This window comes from Polypterus senegalus, chromosome 11 (genome assembly GCF_016835505.1).
Source record: "Polypterus senegalus isolate Bchr_013 chromosome 11, ASM1683550v1, whole genome shotgun sequence".
Classification (NCBI taxonomy): domain Eukaryota; kingdom Metazoa; phylum Chordata; class Cladistia; order Polypteriformes; family Polypteridae; genus Polypterus; species Polypterus senegalus.
Genome location: NC_053164.1, coordinates 109,829,063 through 109,848,957, shown reverse-complemented (window position 1 = coordinate 109,848,957; position 19,895 = coordinate 109,829,063). Strand labels below are relative to the sequence as shown.

The window sequence follows — 19,895 nt, the reverse complement described above, 5'->3', positions numbered from 1 at the left end:
GAACAGCTTTGAATTAAAAGCTGCTCATTTACTATATAGACCTGTAGCGGTCAGGGACCTCTAAGATTCACACTGTCAAAAATGATGGTGATTTATTTATTTTAGTGGTGGATTACCAGGGACAACCCCAGCCTTGGAAGGACACACACACACACACACACACACTACAGAGACCAAATAAAGCACACTGGGAACATTAAACGATAAAGAATATAATGAAATTAAATGAACTAAATGAAAACAATACCACCCCTGACACATTCGGCGATATTACATTTAACAAAGAAACACAATAAACACACAGCAAAGTCCATGTAAACCAAACCGGATGAAATGAGAAGTGGTGAAGTTAAGTCCAGCGATCTGTATGTTGAAAGGGTGAAAGAAAACTCAGTCCTACCAGTAGGTACTGAAAGCATGAAGTCAGATGGATGGTTCAGGAGTGCCCCACTCTTCCGGAAAACCAATAAATTCCAACACAGTCCTCAGTGCACAGGTAGACAGACGATCCAGACCCCAACAAAAGAATACAGTCCAGGACACAATGATTAATTAAGGTATAAACAACACCTCCAGTCTGATTTTAATAGTGTACATGCACCTTACGTCAGCATCAAAAAATGAATAAATATAATAAGAGATCTTTAAATCTACTATTTTACTTTCATAGAGGTGTTCTGTTTTATCATTTAATAGCATGTCTTTTCACAGGTTAGACATGTTTTTAAATGTATACCTGTGGTGTTACTCTGTAGATATGACCACAAGATGATCCATCTCAATCTCGCCTGAATCCTGATAAACACAAACCAACCTTTTACTGCCAGCATAGTGAAGCAGTGAAGACATTTGGGTTAGGTCTTTATCTATGTCTATCTATCTTATCGATTGGTGTGTCTCTGTTTACTAATTATAAAATATGTCTCTCTGTCTACCAGTCATGAAATATGCTTGGAAAGGATTGGGCATAATTACTGGGTTTAAGCAACCCAGTGCCCATAAACTGGATGAGAACCTGGACAAAACTAAGCCCCTAAGCTTCTTTATGATTTATTTGAAGTACTTCTGCTAACATGGAGAGTGCAAGTTTGCCCATCAGTATGGGCTGTGTATAACTGATGAGCAGATAGAAAGACAATGAAGGAGGCTACACCCCGGGACACTGTGTGACCAGATGGTACTTAAGGCCTGTACCAAATAACTTTGTGGTCTTCACTGTTACCTTTTCAGTCTGTTACAATGGATTCAGAAAGTACCTCTGCTGTGAAAAAATATATTGTTCCAGTCTCCAAGAAGTGGGTGCTTGTGCACCTAGTTACTAGAAACCAGTGGCTTTTACATCGCACATTTTGAAAACCTTTGAGAGCATGGTCCTAACCTATACGAGTGCTCTTGTGAAAGGCCCTCTAAACCCAATATAATTTGCATATTATACAAAGACAAGAATAAAAGATGCAGTAATCTGTTTCCTCCACTAAGCTTTCTTCCACCTGGAAAAGCTGGGGGCACAGTGAAGATTATGTTTTTTGATTTCTCCAGAGTACCCATACACCCATCTTTGCTAAGAGGTAAAGTATAAGGTCAGGGATACAGAGAAGAATGAGTCTATTGCATCCTGGATAATAGACTGAGAAAACTGGAGTTTGTGGGTATCGTGGATTGTGTTTCATATGTGGCTGTAAGTAATACTGGACTATAAGCAACAGTACTGTCAACTTTTCTGTTCACTCTGTGTACTTGGGACTGTATATGTAACACTAGGCCATGTCATTTGCAGAGGCATTGTGATTATTTTGCTTTAGTAGTGTGTATTATGAATTGGAGTGAGATAAAGTATGTGTTAGAGAAAGAACTTGTTTTTTCTTGTGGCAAGTGCAATTATAGTATCTGCAACTTAACATTACCAAGACCAAATGAATGCTTGTTGACATTTGCTGCACCAAGGAATTTGTACTGTCAGTCCTGATTCAGGGTGAAGTTGTTAGGGCAGTGAACTGCTACAAGCACTTGAAAATCAGTATCTATGGTAAGCTGTTATAAAATCTTTGAGCTTCTGCAATGCCTAAATTTTCCCTTGTGAAATAAAAAAGTATATTCAAATTTCACTTCAAATAACTTGAACCCATAATGAGATTTTAAAATGTTCTCCAAAAAGTTTATTTTCCCTTTATTTAGTAGTTTTGTTGTAAATACACGGTACATATAACTTTCTCTATTTTTTTTTAACCACAGATTATTTTTATGGTGGGACGAGGATACCTCTCACCAGATCTCAGTAAAGTACGAAGCAACTGTCCCAAAGCAATGAAGAGATTAATGGCAGACTGCTTAAAAAAGAAACGCGAAGAAAGACCATTGTTTCCTCAGGTACCCAAATGCAGTAATTTTGTAATATACCTGTACTTAGAGCTAGCAAAATATATTTGATATTCCAAAGATGTTTTATTATGAGTATCTAAGAATTCGAATGGTCATTTGGACACAAACCTGCAGTTTGTGTACGTTTTGACTAAACTATAATATTTTATTTTAAAAAGTTATCTTTTTTAATATTTATATCAAGTCAAGTTGGGGATCATGCACTGGTACAGTGCGTTTCCGCACCCACTATATGACGAAACAACTCGGGATCCCAGTTGGCAACCCCTCAGGCAGACACGAGGTCCAGTCCCACCCTCTGGAAATGACCCTCTATCTGCCGCAGCCAGGTGTTACGTGGGCGATCCCTTGGCCTGGTCCAGCCACTTGGGTCCCCAACAATGAGGATCTTGCGAGCTGGATCACCCTCTGGGAAATGCGCCACATGGCCGCAGTGCCGTAACTGATGCTCCCTCACAATGCAGATAATATGCCTCATTCAGGACTCCTTGAGCAACCGCTCATTTGACACACAGTCAAACCAACGGTACCCAAGGATTTTCCGGAGAGACACAGTACCAAAGAAGTCTAGTCTTCATCTCAGGTCACTGGATAGCGTCCATGTCTCGCAACCATATAGCAAGACAGGAAGCACCAGGACTCTAAAGACTTGGACCTTCGTTCTTTTTCATAGATATCGGGAGCGCCACACACCCCATTCCAGCGATTTAATGAGCCCCCATGCTCTCCCAATCTATCTGCTGACTTCATAGGAAGAGTCATCAGAGACATGAATGTCACTGCCAAGATAAGTAAACTTCTGGACAAGGTCAATACTCCCTCTGCATACAGACACACTGCTGATGGCTGTGCCCACGAGGTCATTAAGGGCCTGGATCTTGGTTTTTATCCAGGACACTCGCAAGCCCAGACACTCAGACTCCTCGCTCAGTCTCTCGAGTGCCCAGATCAGAGCCTTCATTGACTCTACGAAGATCACAGCATCGTCAAAGTCAAGATCCGTGAATCTTTCTTCACCTACAGATGCCCCACAGCCGCTGGACCCCATGACCTTGCCCAACACCCAGTCCATACAAGCATTGAACAGAGTAGGAGCTAGAACACACCCCTGACGAACCCCAGAATCAACTGGGAAAAACACAGAGGTTCTGCCTCCACTCTGCACAGCACTAACAGTACCAGTGTATAGGCCAGCCATGATATACAGAACCTCGAGGGAAACCCTCACGAACGCTTTATGAAAATTGAGAAAGGCTGCAAAGAAACTCTGCCGATATTCACATTTGCACTCCATGAGAACTCTCAGTGCCAGGATGCAGTTGATGATAGACTTCTTAGGCGTAAAACCAGACTGATCCGGTCACTGGTAGGTAAGCAAGTGATCACGGATCCTATTGAGGACGACCCTAGCAAGGACCTTACCCGGCACCGAGAGCAGTGTTATCCCCCTGTAGTTGCCGCAATCCAGGCAATCACCCTTCCCTTTCCAGATTGGGACGACAAGTGCCGTTTTCCAGTCAGTTGGGATGATGCCTGTCTCACAAATGGAAGCAAAGATTGCTTGTAATGCCAGGATGACAGCCTTGCCACCAGCCTGAAGAAGTTCACCCCTGATACAACAGATCCCTGCAGTCTTTCCTCCCTTCAGCTGGTTCGCCATCTGTGCAATCTCAGTGTGGTGGTTCACAGCTAATTGGAGGATCAGCCTCAAGAACCCTGGACCCAGAGATATCCAACATCCTAGCTGGAGGATCAGCTTTGAACAACTGCTCAAAGTAGCCAGCCCAACGGGTCACAACTGCAGTGTCATCCATAAGGACCGTTCCATCAGCTGCGATGCTCCAAGGAACAGATTTGTATGTGTGTAAAGCTTTGATTCCTCTGTAAGCAGGACGTGGGTCGCTAGACCACAGATGGTGTGTCACTTGCTCACAGATTCCTCTAATAAACACCTCTTTATCTGCCCTCAGAGCCCTCACAGCCGTCCTTCTCAGTTCCCGGTACAGACCAGAGTTGCCATTGAGCCGTGCGCTGCGATTCCTCTTGATGATATCCAGGGTGCCCTGCAAGATGAAACACCTCATTCTGGGAACACCGGTTACACCAACACAACCACCAGCAACCTTCAGGGTCTTGTCATGGAAGGTCTCCCACATCACACTAGGATCAGCAGTCGCACCCAAATCTGCAAGTTCCTCACACAAACTGCTGCAAACTCATTAGAAACAGCCTGGTCTTGGTGTCTAATTATCCTAGTAGGTGGTAACCTGCTGGACCTGACCTAGATCCTAAGAGTAGCGACAACAAGTCTGTGGTCAGAATTCACAAACTGGACACTTCTGTAGACCCTGCAGTTTTGCAAGAGCCTCCAGCATCTGCCCACGAGGATGTGATCCATCTCCTGCACCACACCACCAGTATTGGAGTACCAAATCCAAAGATGTGGTACTGGGTGCTGGAACCAGGATCCAGCGATTCGCATCCCCTGACATTTTGCAAAGTCAAGGAACATGGAGCCACTTTCATCACGGTCACCAGACCCATGGGGACCAAGACAATCCTCATAGTCAGCCCTGTCAGTGCCAGTGGCTGCATTGAAGTCACCCATGATCAGAGGATTGTCTCCTCGTGGGCACCCATCAACTACCGAGCGAAGCTGTGAATAAAATGTCACCCTCGCAGAGACGTCACTCACTGCGGTCAGAGTATACACTGAGACAACAGACAAGGCACACAGGGAGTGCCGTAATCTGAGTCTCATAATACGCTCGTTGAAAGGAGTGACATTGGACACCATCGGAAGAAGGTAATCTGCTACAGAAACAGCTACTCCCTGAGTATGACAGCCATCAGAGGAACCAGACCAATAAAAGGTGTATCCACCCACAGAGATCTTGTCAGTCCCCCGGTCTGCACACCTCAGAGAGTGCCACCACTGAAATGCGGAGTTTACGTAGCTCCTCCGACAGCAGAGGAAGATGATCATCTTGCCGGAGAGGCAAGATGTTCCATGCGCCTTCACATATAGGCCACCTCAAATTGGGACCAGAGTGCTGCTGTGCAGCGGGCGATGCCTCAGGACCACACCAGTTCTGATCCCCAACCTGACCCCATTGGCTCTCCAACGGTTTCGACTCTTCCGAGGACAGAGCTTCTTGATGCGAGCAGCCTTCCTGTGGGTGGATGCAGCAGAGCTACTCCCGCAGAGAGCAAAAAGGAGTCTTTTCTGTCGTCTCGTAACTGTGTGAGGTTTTTTTTTGCAGTGGCTGGAGTGCCAATCCTGCCACCAACCCCCATGATTTCCCTGCAAGTTGGAGGACTGCTTGCTGTGCCGGATGCAGTTTAATGTCATACCCAGGAGTTCTATATCAAAATTTATATCAAAATAAATAATATTAAAATTCATGGAACTGCTAGGAATCAAGAGTTTAAATTTAATTCAGTTGCTATGTTGGGCAAAATATTGTTGCAATTGTAAATGGCATGGCAGAAGAAGTGAAATATGCAGAAAATGATTGAATTTTAACAAAATTGACAGTTGGATAACAGAGGGGTAGGAGAGTCATTTGAGTTATACATTAGATTTTTACTGTACAAAAATGTGTTGATCATAATTGATGAAAATAGCAAGAAAAGCAACTTAAATTTGGACTTGTAAATTACGCAGTAAGTATCATCATAAAGACACATACACCTAAACCAGTGTTTTTCAGCCACTTTTGAATCGCAGGAGGCTGCTGTTGGCTCACGAGCACATGAGTCTTGTTCACTCCTGCTGTTCAATTTTATTTCCATTTTGTAATTAAGTTTGTTTTTCCCTTCCTGGGCAGGTTGCATTGGTGGTGGAGCCAGGAATGAAGTGAGCATAATTAGAAACAGGATAAAAAAAATACTTCATGGTGCTTTCTGTCCCTTCAGTGGAGGAGGGGGGTGGTGCAAGAGGATTATACCGTAAATAAGTCACTATCTTTTTTTGTGTGTGTGTGTTTTTTTTTCTTAATTGCTCATAACACAACATTGTAAGTGGTATGATACATTTACATTCGGTCGGGGGTGTCTTTGTGTGAATGTTCTAGAAGCACAAGAATAGCATAGCAATTACTAAGAGACATTGCCTGTACTTTTAAATTGAAATTGAAAAAGCACTGCTCAGAAAACCAACATATGGAGAACGGGCAACAGAGAGCCTCTGAGTAGATAATTATACCTAGGATGGTTCAACTGGAAAGGTGCATGCAGTGATACTTCAAAGTCATACTAAGCAGTACTTACAAATCAACTGCAGCCTCGAGTCCTTCATCAAACATGTCGTTCTCAATCAAGTCAATACTTTGCTTGGAATCTGACACAGGCTTTGTGCGTACCAACACAAAATGGTGTGTAAAGATGAGAGGTTACATAGGCATTGTTTTTGTTGCCATTTTTCCACAGCTGTTACATGTAACACAAATGAACAATCATAGTCGCATACACATAATTAGAATGCTCTTATCCACAGCTATTCAATGATGAAAAGCCTTACATTGTATTTGGTTCAAAGTAGGAGGGATATTTGATAAAAGCTGACTAACTCGGCTGTGACCCACTGCTCACCTTGGGGTATATGCATGCAAATTGCATATTTCAATAATAAAAGCGAGCATAAAAAATAAAAACATGCTGAAATGAAACACACAAATCAGATATTATGAGTCATATTTAGCATACCGTAAAAGCTTTTTTAACAGCATTACACCGTACTGTACAGGGTGGTCCAGATCTAATTATGCAGATCCAGATTGTCTGGATAACTTTGACTTATGCTGGGACAATTCCAGTTCGGCACATAGACGATTCTTCATGTCGTCAGTTCGCACACTTCTCGATGGTCCGTGATTTTTCGGGTCATTTTCTATGTCATAAACTTAATAAGTTATAGTGTAAGGAAAATTGCATAATTAGATCTGGACCACCCTATAGTAATAGCTAATAAGATAATTGCACCTAGGTGTTTAAAAGGCTAATCAATACATTACCTTTTCTTGTGTCTCATGCATACTTGCAAATCATCAACATAACAGATGTAGTGGAAATTGAAAAAGACTCTTGACTAGCACTGCTGTACGAGTACTGAACCAAAGGGTTATTTGCTCACACCTTCTGCCTTCTTATTGGGAATGCCTTGTTTTTTGTTTTTGTTTAATTTTTTCCCTTAGTAACATTTATGGTAATTTTAGTGAAAGTCATGCTGTGTGGCTGAATACAGTTCTGAACCTGTATTACTGTAAGTGTAGAGTGGACCTTGCCTTCCGCTCGATACTAAAGAAGTTGGTTTGTCTTGAGCTAGTACTTAAATGGCTCCAAAAGGTAGTTGGAAAGGTAAAAAAAATACTTCTTAAAAATATTCGTAATTTTTATAACAGAATTAATAGAATACACAAAAACAAAAGTGTGGCTTTGCAATTTCTGAAGGGGGCAACCTTAAATCTTTAAATATTTATTCATAATTCTTGTTTATTGTGTAATGTGCAATTTATGCAAATAAGTCAATGTCACCATCCAATCAAAGTATGATGCTTGAATTATTCCAGCCATTGTCTGGCTATGGAGATCATCAATGAGTGTGAAGGTTATTATTAATCAAGTCATAGATGGTGAACAGCGAAGATTTTGAGATATGGATGGTATTGAAATTTTGCAACATTTCACGGAAGTTCATATGAGAGCTGCTTATACTTTGAATGAAATCAACCTTTTCCACTCCAAATCATAAAATTGCACTCTAGATACCATGCTGGTTGTTGTGAGGTTACGATTTGGAATATAAGGTTTCAGACATTCCGATATATAAGATGGGGTGAGATTATTTAAGGCTTTATAAACCATAAGCAGAATTTAAGTCAATCCTGAATGACACAGGTAACCAGTGTAGTGACATCAAAACTGGAGAAATGTGCTCGGATTTTCTTTTCCTAGTTAGGATTCTAGCAGCTGCATTCTGCACTAGTTGCAAACGATTTATGTCTTTTTTGGGTAGTCCTGAGAGGAGTGCGTTACAGTAATCTAGTCGACTGAAAACAAACGTGTGAACTAATTTCTCAGCATCTTTCAGTGATATAAGAGGTCTAACTTAAGCTACGTTTCTTAAGTGAAAAATGCTGTCCTAGTAATCTGATTAATATGCGATTTAAAATTCAGATTACAGTCAACAATTACCCCTAAGCGTTTTACCTCCATCTTGACTTTTAATTCTAATGTATCCAGTTTATTTCTAATAGATTCATTGTATCCATTATTGCCAATTACTAAGTTTTCAGTTTTCTCTTTATTTAACTTGAGAAAGTTACAATTCATCCATTCTGAGATACAAGTCAGGCATTGTGTTAGTGAATCAAGAGAATCGGGGTCATTCCATATACGAATTATTATTGTTACTGTTGTTGTTATTTACATTGTAATTATATTTTTGCCCACAAATGTTTGTGAAGACAGCGCCCGTGTAAAAGAAGTTTGGACAACTGATTTAAAAAAAAAAAAAAAAAACCATAATAAATCACCTGCTCAAAACACAATTTCAAAATACCAGCAGTTTAAAATTACGAGTTATTAATATTCAATTTCTGCTACTATAGTGCTAATATTATTCACCCTTTTTTTAAAAAAACCAATGCTTTTGATTAATATTTTGATTTTAAAAAATATGTACGTATTATTGTAACATTTTTAGTTAGCCAATAAAAGGTGTCATTTTGCTTGGCTTTTCTCTACGTATTAAGAGAAATACAACCACCTCATGTTGGGGTCGAACCCAATCTTCACAATACAAACTTACCAACTAAGCCAATGAAACAGTAAATGTCTTATTAAAAAGTACCAACTGAATGAGTCAAATTCATGGTTATGTTTGCAAAGAAGATATATTATAGTAATACTTTTAGTAGCATCTGGGTGTACACATTTAAAATATTGAGATAATGTTGGATTTATCTTGGCTGGTTCCAGTTGATGCTTTTTTTTTTTTAAATGAGAACTGGATGATATAAATCCAGCTGATAAATCTGTAAAAGCACTGTTTCCTTGGTCTCGAGGCCTGTTCAAAGGTAACCTGTAAGGAGTGGAACCGTATACTGCAATTAAATTTATCAAGCAGTTATTAAAACGTGTTTTGGCAGTTGTGAACACTCCTTAATTAACAACTGAACTTTAAAATGCAAGAGTGTTATTTTTAAAAACTTGTTGTAAATCACTAGGAATACTTTTTTTTTTTTAAGCTGCTGGTTCCATCCATCAATCCATTTTCTTAATTATGCTTTCATGCAGTCCTGTGCCTCAGCACAAAAGATTACACAACATTAAATAAAACTTATCTATTAGAATTGGCTTCAGGAAGCAATCCAAAATCGAACAAAATAAAAAGGTTTTCCTACTTGCACTGTGAGGACCCAATTTCCAAAATGCAAATGAATAAGGCATTGCTGCACAAAATGAATTCACATCAATACTGTTTACATATTTGTAATTTAATTTTGTAATGTAAAAAAAACTTTATTTTTTCCACACAGTTACATAATACAGTCACCCCTTCCACAAATGAATTAAATCGATGAATATCTGACTAGACATTCCTCACTCATTTGCGTTTTGATTAATTTACAGCTTTTGGTTTCTTTTTGTTTCTTATTAACATAGCAATCCGTGAACTCCTTGATACCATACTGTATTTACCGCCCATAAATGTGAATCAATGTTCTGCTTTTATCATATCCAATAATTATACTTTCTCTTTTTGTCAGAAAGTTTTCTACCACTAGAGTTTTAACAGAGCTAAGAAAGTTACACTGAACACTTTGCATAATTTCTTTTCTGATACATGTGGACACTTAAAAGTGGCACTGCAAGTTTAGTGATTAGTAACTTATTTGACAATCACATATTCTGAGCAAAAACCTTGTGGATCTAGTCTGCTGCCAGTTAAACAGTGCATCATTAAATCATATAGATATTCATTTATTTAGATTGCCAGTTCCGTATTATATTTCCTATTCAGAGGTTTTTAAAAGAAAAGTATTTTTCCATTGTGATATCAAATGCAAGTGTTCAGAGAAAGTGTTAAATATTAACATGTTTTATTAAGTAAATAAATTCAACATAGACAGAACATACACTTCAACATAGCAAGTGACCTATACATTAGTTGCTGTAAAATGTATTGTTAAATGCCTTCAAACATTTACAGTGCAAGATTAAATTAAGCAATTTGTAACGAACAAATAATGCCTCACAAGCCACCACCTATTAGTCATTTTTGCTAGACAGGCTTGCAGTACATTAGGTTGTGTGTGCAATACTACAGGCAAATACTGCTCTTTATATACACCCACACACAAACACAGTAGTGTGACAACATGTGTGTATTCTTATCATATGAATTTTTTCCAGGCTTCATTATGAAAGCTTTATAGCTGCATAAGGCAGTAAGCATACTTTTTTGCAGAATTGTGTTGTGTGCTATAACCCAATTCAAATCCTAACATTTCATGCACTTTCACTTAATATAAGTCAACCAAACCCCACAAGTCTCTTGTCAAATTTTGAATAGTCAATGTTGTAAGTAACAAACATATGCTAAATCCTGGTTCCATTTTGAAGAAACATTCACTTAACATTAGAATTACAGAAGCCTATGAAAAAACTTGTAATTCTGGCCCACCTTAAATCCCTTCACACCTCTCCATCAGCGTCTTTTTTTTTTTTGTAAATGTGTCGACCAGCACAAGCAGCCTGCTGTCCCATCCCCCACCTTGACAGAGTTCAACTCTCCCACCTTAAGCCAAGGCTCCTTAACTGTGTGTGCGGTTCCTGGAGTTTTATTGGGTAAATAATATATCGTTATTTGGAATACATGCATTTCATGTGTGTTCTGTGTCTACAAAGATCTAGGTAAGTTTAGGATGAAAGGAAATGTGAAGCAAGAAATGCTGAAAGCAACAACAACATTAATTTATATAGCACATTTTCATACAAAAAGTAGCCCAAAGTGCTTTACATAATGAGGAATAGAAAAATAAAAGACACAATAAGAAAATAAAATAAGTCAACATTAATTAACATAGAATAAGAGTAAGGTCCAATGGCCAGGGTGGACAGAAAAAAAAAACTCCAGACGGCTGAAAAAAAAATAAAATCTCTAGGGATTCCAGACCATGAGACCGCCCAGTCCCCTCTGGGCATTCTACCCAACATAAATGAAACAGTCCTCTTTGGGTTTAGGGTTCTCACAGAAGGACTTGATGATGATGGTCACGTAGACTTCTGGCTTTTAATTCATCCATCACTGTTGGAGCATCATGATGCTTTGAGTAGGTGGTGGTGGCGCAGGCCGCCACCACAAAGAAACCAGAAAAAGAAACAGAAAAGAGAGTAGGGGTCAGTACGGATTTTAGAGCAACCATGAATAGTTATAATGAATTGAACATACAGAGTATCAGGATTAAGTTAAAGTGAAGTTATGAAAAGGCCATGTTAAAGTAATGTGTTTTCAGCAGTGTTTTAAAGTGCTCTACTGTATTAGTCTGGCGAATTCCTATTGGCAGGCTATTCCAGATTTTAGGTGCATAACATCAGAAGGCCGCCTCACCACTTTTAAGTTTTGTTCTTGGAATTCTAAGGAGATACTCATTTGAGGATCTGAGGTTACAATTTGGAATATAAGGTTTCAGACATTCCGATATATAAGATGGGGCGAGATTATTTAAGGCTTTATAAACCATAAGCAGAATTTTAAAGTCAATCCTGAATGACACAGGTAACCAGTGTAGTGACATCAAAACTGGAGAAATGTGCTCGGATTTTCTTTTCCTACTTAGGATTCTAGCAGCTGCATTCTGCACTAGTTGCAAACGATTTATGTCTTTTTTGGGTAGTCCTGAGAGGAGTGCGTTACAGTAATCTAGTCAACTGAAAACAAACGCGTGAACTAATTTCTCAGCATCTTTCAGTGATATAAGAGGTCTAACTTTAGCTATGTTTCTTAAGTGAAAAATGCTGTCCTAGTAATCTGATTAATATGCGATTCAAAATTCAGATTACAGTCAACAATTACCCCTAAGCGTTTTACCTCCATCTTGACTTTTAATTCTAATGTATCCAGTTTATTTCTAATAGATTCATTGTATCCATTATTGCCAATTACTAAGATTTCAGTTTTCTCTTTATTTAACTTGAGAAAGTTACTATTCATCCATTCTGAGATACAAGTCAGACATTGTGTTAGTGAATCAAGAGAATCGGGGTCATTAGGTGCTATTGATAAGTACAGCTGTGTGTCATCAGCATAGCTGAGGTAGCTCACATTGTGCCTTGAGATAATCTGACCTAATGGAAGCATATAGATTGAGAATAACAGCGGACCCAGGATACAGCCTTGTGGAACACCATATTGGATATCATGTGTCTTTGAGTTGTAATTAGCACAACTAACAAAGAATTTTCTCCCTGCCAGGTAGGATTCAAACCAATTTAAGACACTGCCAGAGAGGCCCACCCATTGACTAAGGAGATTTCTAAGAATATTATGATCAATGGTGTCAAATGCAGCACTCAGATCTAAGAGGATAAGAACAGATAAATGGCCTCTGTCTGCATTCACCCGCAAATAATTTACTACTTTAACGAAAGAAACTTTTTTTAACAAAACAGAAACTTTTTCCATGTTATGCTAATAATGACATGAAGTGTATAATGTGTGAAGACTTTAGTCCAAATATGAAATTAACATGTGTACTTTTATTCAGGAATATAACCAAAAGGGAAAACGTAATCATTTGATTTACATGTTTCGGTCAATGAGTTAAAAACCCAAGCTCAAATATCAATTGACAAGAAATTGAAGCGTTCTTGAATGGCACAGAGGTAAGAACTGTTGCCTTATAACCCAAAGGTACTGGGTTTGAGTCTCAGCACTCTGAGTATTGAGCTGCTGCTATTATTATTACTACTATAATATAGAAAAAAACATACATTTGATTTGAGTCTGTAACACCCGGTGTAAACTTTGGGTACTTGTAAAAGTTAGCTCTTTTTTTTTATTATTCAGTTTTATTCTGTCAGTGACATTCACGTGGTACAACGAACTTGATGCCGTTTGTCTCCATTCTTTTCACAAGAGCAACGATGACCACAGTTGGTGCTGAGACTGATGCCTGCTCAGAACTTTTTGTTGTACTGGCAATCAAAGATACAATGTCCCGTGACTACTATCAAACTATCATACGGCATTTGCGCTTTGACAACAAAGACACCTGTGCATTACGTGTTGAAAAACGACAGATTTGCTGTGGTTTTAGATATCTAGCAACATCTTGTTAAGAACTGTGTTTTGAGTTGCAGCCCAAGGCAAAGACTTTCCGAGTCTGTGTATAGAAAGCTTATGAAGCCATTTCTGACAGAATCGTAACAACAGACAGCTTCTTCACAGTGCTTTCCCTGGCAAATAGAATGTTGCCCCATGGCACAACTCTACTTGGCACCAGAAGTAAAATGGGACTTCCACCTGCAGCTAAAGTCACTTTAGTACACAAGCAATTTGCCACGCTAGTGTTTAGATCTGACAGTTCAACAACAACAACAACATTTATTTATATAGCACATTTTCATACAAACAGTAGCTCAAAGTGCTTTACATATTAAAGAATAGAAAAATGAAAGACATAATTATAAAAAATAAATCAACATTAACATCGAATAAGAGTAAGGTTCAATGGCCAGGGGACAGAAAAACAAAAACTCCAGACGGCTGGAGAAAAAATAAAATCTGTAGGGATTCCAGACCATGAGACCGCCCAGTCCCCTCTGGGCATTCTACCTAACATAAATGAAACAGTCCTCTTTGGATTTAGGGTTCTCACGGAAGGGCTTGATGATGATGATGGTCACGTAGACTTCTTCCTTTTAATCCGTCCATCATTGTTGGAGCATCATGAAGCTTTGAGTAGGTGGAGGTGGCGCAGGCCACCACCACAAAGAAACCGGAAAAAGAAACAGAAAAGAGAGTAGGGGTCAGTACCGATTTTAGAGCCACCATGAATAGTTGTTATGATGAATTGAACATACAGAGTATCAGGATTAAGTTAAATTACGATTAAAATGAAGTTATAAAAGGCCATGTTAAAGTAATGTGTTTTCAGCAGTGTTTTAAAGTGCTCTACTGTATCAGCCTGGCGAATTCCTATTGGCAGGCTATTCCAGATTTTAGGTGCATAACAGCAGAAGGCCGCCTCACCACTTCTTTTAAGTTTTGTTCTTGGAATTCTAAGGAGACACTCATTTGAGGATCTGAGGTTACGATTTGGAATATAAGGTGTCAGACATTCCGATATATAAGATGGGGCGAGATTATTTAAGGCTTTATAAACCATAAGCAGAATTTTAAAGTCAATTCTGAATGACACAGGTAACCAGTGTAGTGACATCAAAACTGGAGAAATGTGTTCTGATTTTCTTTTCCTAGTTAGGATTCTAGCAGCTGCATTCTGCACTAGTTGCAAACGATTTATATCTTTTTGGGTAGTCCTGAGAGGAGTGCGTTACAGTAATCTAGTCGACTGAAAACAAACGCGTGAACTAATTTCTCAGCATCTTTCAGTGATATAAGAGGTCTAACTTTACTTATGTTTCTTAAGTGAAAAATGCTGTCCTAATGATCTGATTAATATGTGATTTAAAATTCAGATTACAGTCAACAATCACCCCTAAGCTTTTTACCTCCGTCTTGACTTTTAATCCTAATGTATCCAGTTTATTTCTAATAGCCTCATTGTATCCATTATTGCTGATCACTAAAATTTCAGTTTTCTTTATTTAACTTGAGAAAATTACTATTCATCCATTCTGAGATACTAGTCAGACATTGTGTTAGTGAATCAATAGAATCAGGGTCATCAGGTGCTATTGATAAGTACAGCTGTGTGTCATCAGCATAGCTGTGGTAGCTCACGTTGTGCCCTGAGATAATCTGACCTAACGGAAGCATGTAGATTGAGAATAACAGCGGACCCAGGATAGAGCCTTGTGGAACACCATATTGGATATCATGTGTCTTCGAGTTGTAATTCCCACAACTAACAAAATATTTTCTCCCTGTCAGGTAGGATTCAAACCAATTTAAGACACTGCCAGAGAGGCCCACCCATTGACTAAGGCGATTTCTAAGAATGTTGTGATCAATGGTGTCAAATGCAGCACTCAGATCTAAGAGGATGAGAACAGATAAATGGCCTCTGTCTGCATTTACCCGCAAGTCATTTACTACTTTAACGAGTGCAGTTTCTGTGCTGTGATTTGTTCTAAAACCTGACTGAAATTTATCAAGAATAGCATGTTTATTTAGGTGGTCATTTAACTGCATAATGACTGCCTTCTCTAGAACTTTACTTAAGAAGGGCAGTTAGAGATGGGTCTAAAATTTTCAAGAGCTGAGGGTCAAGATTATGTTTCTTAAGTAGGGGTTTAACTACAGCAGTCTTAAGACAGTCTGGGAAGACCCCAGTATCTAGTGACGAATTTACTATGTCAAGAACATTATCAATTAGCACGCCTGATACTTCTTTGAAAAACCTTGTTGGTATCGGGTCAAGGACGAGGTGGAGGGTTTTAATTGAGATATTATTTTTGTAAATCAGGTAAATCTATCCTAGTGAAAGAGTTTAATTTGTTTATAACAGGATGTTGGGGTTTAGGGGATCCTTAGTGTTGGGGAGATATACTATGTTATTTCTAATATCATTAATTTTTGATTGAAGAATACAGCGACAGCCTCACAGGTTTCACTGGAAGCACTTAGGAGGCATTCCTTTGAGCTACCTGGGTTTAGTAGGTGATCAATTGTTGAAAATAAGACTCTAGGATTACTAGCATTGTTATTTATAATATTAGAGAAATAGCAGCGTCTCTCAAGACGGACAGTGTTATTGTATTCTGTTATTTTGACTTTTAATATTTCGTGGTGGATAGTAAGTTTACTCTTCCTCCATTGACGCTCAGCTCTACGGCATGTTCTCTTTAAATCAGACACTCTTTGGGTCTTCCATGGTATACAATGCTAGAAGATTTTTTCACTGTCTTTTCAGGTGCAACTATGTCAACAGCAGCTCTCACTTTAGAATTAAATCTTTCCACCTTACTATTTACATTGTCCTCGCTATTATAGCTGGCACTATAAACGGACTGATTGCTTAAAATGTTTGTAAGTTTTAAAGCTGCTGCGAATCAAAGAAGCGTTTTTAACAATATGCTTCTCATGAGTGTTTTTATCATTATTTCTATATTAAAAGTAGAAGAAAATGGTCTGATAGACCAATATCAATGATCTGTTTTATATCAACTTTCAGTCCTTTAGTAATCACTAAGTCTAATGTATGACCTGCTTTATGTGTAGGCTGATTTATGAGTTGTCTCAAATCAAAAGAATCCAGGAGGTTCATAAATTCTTTTACTTTTAGATCACACTGATTATCTATATGAAAATTAAAGTCGCCAACTATTAGGAGTGTGTCATAATTAGTAATTAAAATTGACATTAAGTCAGAGAATTCCTCAAAAACGACGCTTATATTTAGGAGGTCTATACACGGATAGTATTAGAACTTGAGAATCTCCATGAATAACAACGGCGTAGATACTCAAAGGACTTGAACTTACCAAAACTGACATCTTTACATTTTAATCGCTCGAGTAAATGTTAGCCAATCCGCCCCCTTTTCCCTGGCGGTTTGAATGAGTAAAACTGTAATCCGGAGGCAGATTCGATTAAAACTGACGCGCATCTGAATTCAGCCATGTTTCATTTAGTGCAATAAGATCTATTTTTATCACTAATAAGATCGTTGATAAAAACGTTTTGTTAGTTAAAGCTCTGACATTTAATAGTGCCATATTTAATGTTTCGGAGGTGCAGAGATGAGTACTATGTGCGTTATTGTTATTTGGAATAGGAACTAAATTATTATTATTAGCGCTCTGTGTATATTTTTGTTTAATCTGTGATCTGTTTTATAGTTTTAATACATTGTTCCTCTAAAATAGTGATTTTAATTAGATTATTGGAGTTTATGCCGTATTTCCTAGGTTTTCTACGTGCATTGAGATTGCTTATTACAGTATTAATGGTGTGAACTTTAACGGAAGACTCTATTAAACATTCATCATGTCCTGGCACAGCAGTATTATTTCGGAAGGAGTTAAGAGCAGAGATAGATAGTCAAGAAAAACGAATTACCTCCGATATGTTTTCGGAGAGGACCCGGGCACCGAAACTGTTCGGATGCAGGCCATCACGCTTGAAGAGACGCGGCCTTTCCAAAAAGAGATTCCAATTGTTGATGAAGCCGACATCCTTCTTCTTGCAGAAACCCTGTAGCCAGTTGTTCAACCCTAGCAGACGACTGTAGTACTCGTTGGATCGTCTGACGAGAGGTAGTGGACCCGAGACGAAGATCTTTGCCGATGGGGTCCTCTCCTTCGTGTCTCTAATCAGAGCTGCGAAGTCAGCCTTCAGGATTTAGGAGTTCATGCTGATGATGTATATGCCCAAAAAGAAGAAGCCTTTGATTTCAGTCTGTAACAGCCGGTGTAAAGCTTTACATCCTGTAAAAGATATCGCTGAGGGGGTATAACCAGACTTGTAAATGCTGGTGAATCATGTCTTCTTAATATCTTGTCACTTGAATTTTTTTTTGTTATTCAGTTTCATTCTTGAATAAAAGCACACTTGTTTCGATATACCTTTGCAAAAGTGTTTATTTTATATTCCAGTAACCCCTTGAATGAGATTGAATCCGTCTCTGCCTCTCTCTCTCTCTGTTATGTGCAGGAGATACTCAAAGCCTGTAAAATCTATGTTGACTGTGGATGTAAGCAGTTTTGTAATCAGTACATCATTCTTGTGGTTTTCATATGTATTCTGTGAAATTACATAAGTATAGGTGTACATTTTAGAAAATATTTAAGTAGAAAAATAGTAGTTTATTATTTTATGTTTCCAACTAAGTGAAAACTGTTGTTTTGCTTTTAAGATTAAGTACTTGGAAGAGTTTTTATGTATTGCAGCAGCATGATATTAAAAAGCTGCAAGTGTTATAGAATCCCTCATTAAGATGCACACACAATTAAAAAAATGTGTAGTGTTCCTGTTTTGAATGTGGGAAATGCAGACGAAAGATGCCAAGAATTTGTGATGACTTAGGTAAGTATGATTGTATATTTTAAACTATTTCTTCAAAAAAAAGTTTATTTTATGCACCCAGCTTCTTGAAATGAGCTGCTTTGCTTTTGATAATTTTTTTTAATTGAAAATTCATACTAACATTGTGAATGAAAGTATATGAAAACAAAAAGCTGAGAGTCATTTATTTTTATATTCACTCAAGTCGTTTCAGGCTGTTTTGTGGGGGTCGGATATTAGGGTTATAGTATCAGCATGCAGAACTGATGGACTATTAGTGAGAACAAAAGGATTCAGACACCACTTGGCCAAGCCACGGATGTTGTAATATTGAAAAATGGCAGCTTCAGTGTTAAAAAAAAAAAAAATTAAAAGATTGTTGTAGAGCCTTGACTGCAGGTCCTTCCTGGGAGCAGCCCAAGTTCTCCATAGGCCATTTCAAACATTCAGTGTTCCACCTGGCAATTTTTTTTTTTTTTTTAATCTAGTGCTGACCAGTTACACTGAAACTGTATGATCCTGTAGAGTCTGCTGCAGGCAGCACACCACAAACTAATGTAGCATTCCCCACTTATTTGAATGAATGCATCTGTAATAAAATGTCCTCACATTTTGTAAATTAAAGAATGGTTAAATCAAAAGAGGTTACTTATAAAAAAGACTATGTGAAGGTTCCACTTGTGAAGTACATATTGGGGATAATCATATCTTACACAACCTCCAGACTCTTTACCATCTCACGTTTACTCGACTGCTTTTTGTAATTCCCTTATGTCCTTTTTTAATGAGAAAATCCAAAGGATACATCAGCATCTCAGTCCAGATTTTCTCTGTATTTCCTCTGATCTACACACAGCTATTAACTCATTTTCCTCTTTCCAGCTTCCCACCTTCTCAGATCTCGTCCGCAAATCTAAGCCATCTACTTGTCAGCTGGACCCCCTTTCCACAGTTTTGGTTAAAGCTTGCCTCCCTTCTCTGGTCCCTCTTATTTCTGCTATAATTCACTCTTCTCACACTACTGGTACTGTTCCATCATCTTTTAAAACTGCTTAAATAGCCCCAATACTAAATAAACTTGGTGCTGATCCTTCGAACTTCAATAATTTTCACCCTATTTCTAATCTGCCCTTCATTTCCAAAATTCTTGAAAATATAGTAGATATCCAACTTCACTCACACTTATCTCATAATAATTTACAAGAAGAATTCCAGTCTGGTTTTCGTCCTCTCCACAGTACAGAAAAAGAAAATTACAAACAACCTTCTTATGGCTGCTGACTCTGGTTTAATTACTATTGTCATTCTTCTTGACCTG

General features: G+C 38.4%; 1 protein-coding gene across 2 annotated transcripts in view; it reads left to right on the top strand.

Annotated features, from left to right (window-relative positions):
• Nucleotides 1-19,895, top strand: part of braf (B-Raf proto-oncogene, serine/threonine kinase) — a 350,871-nt gene that overhangs the window by 293,086 nt on the left and 37,890 nt on the right. The window contains exons 17-18 of one of the 2 annotated variants that reach the window (XM_039769465.1): nt 2,233-2,367; nt 6,210-6,268. In XM_039769465.1, coding sequence (XP_039625399.1) covers nt 2,233-2,367; nt 6,210-6,242 — 168 coding nt within the window. In that variant the 3' untranslated portion in view covers nt 6,243-6,268. Of the gene's footprint in view, nt 1-2,232; nt 2,368-6,209; nt 6,269-19,895 lie in introns of those variants that run through there. The other variant, XM_039769464.1, reaches the window with a different exon arrangement.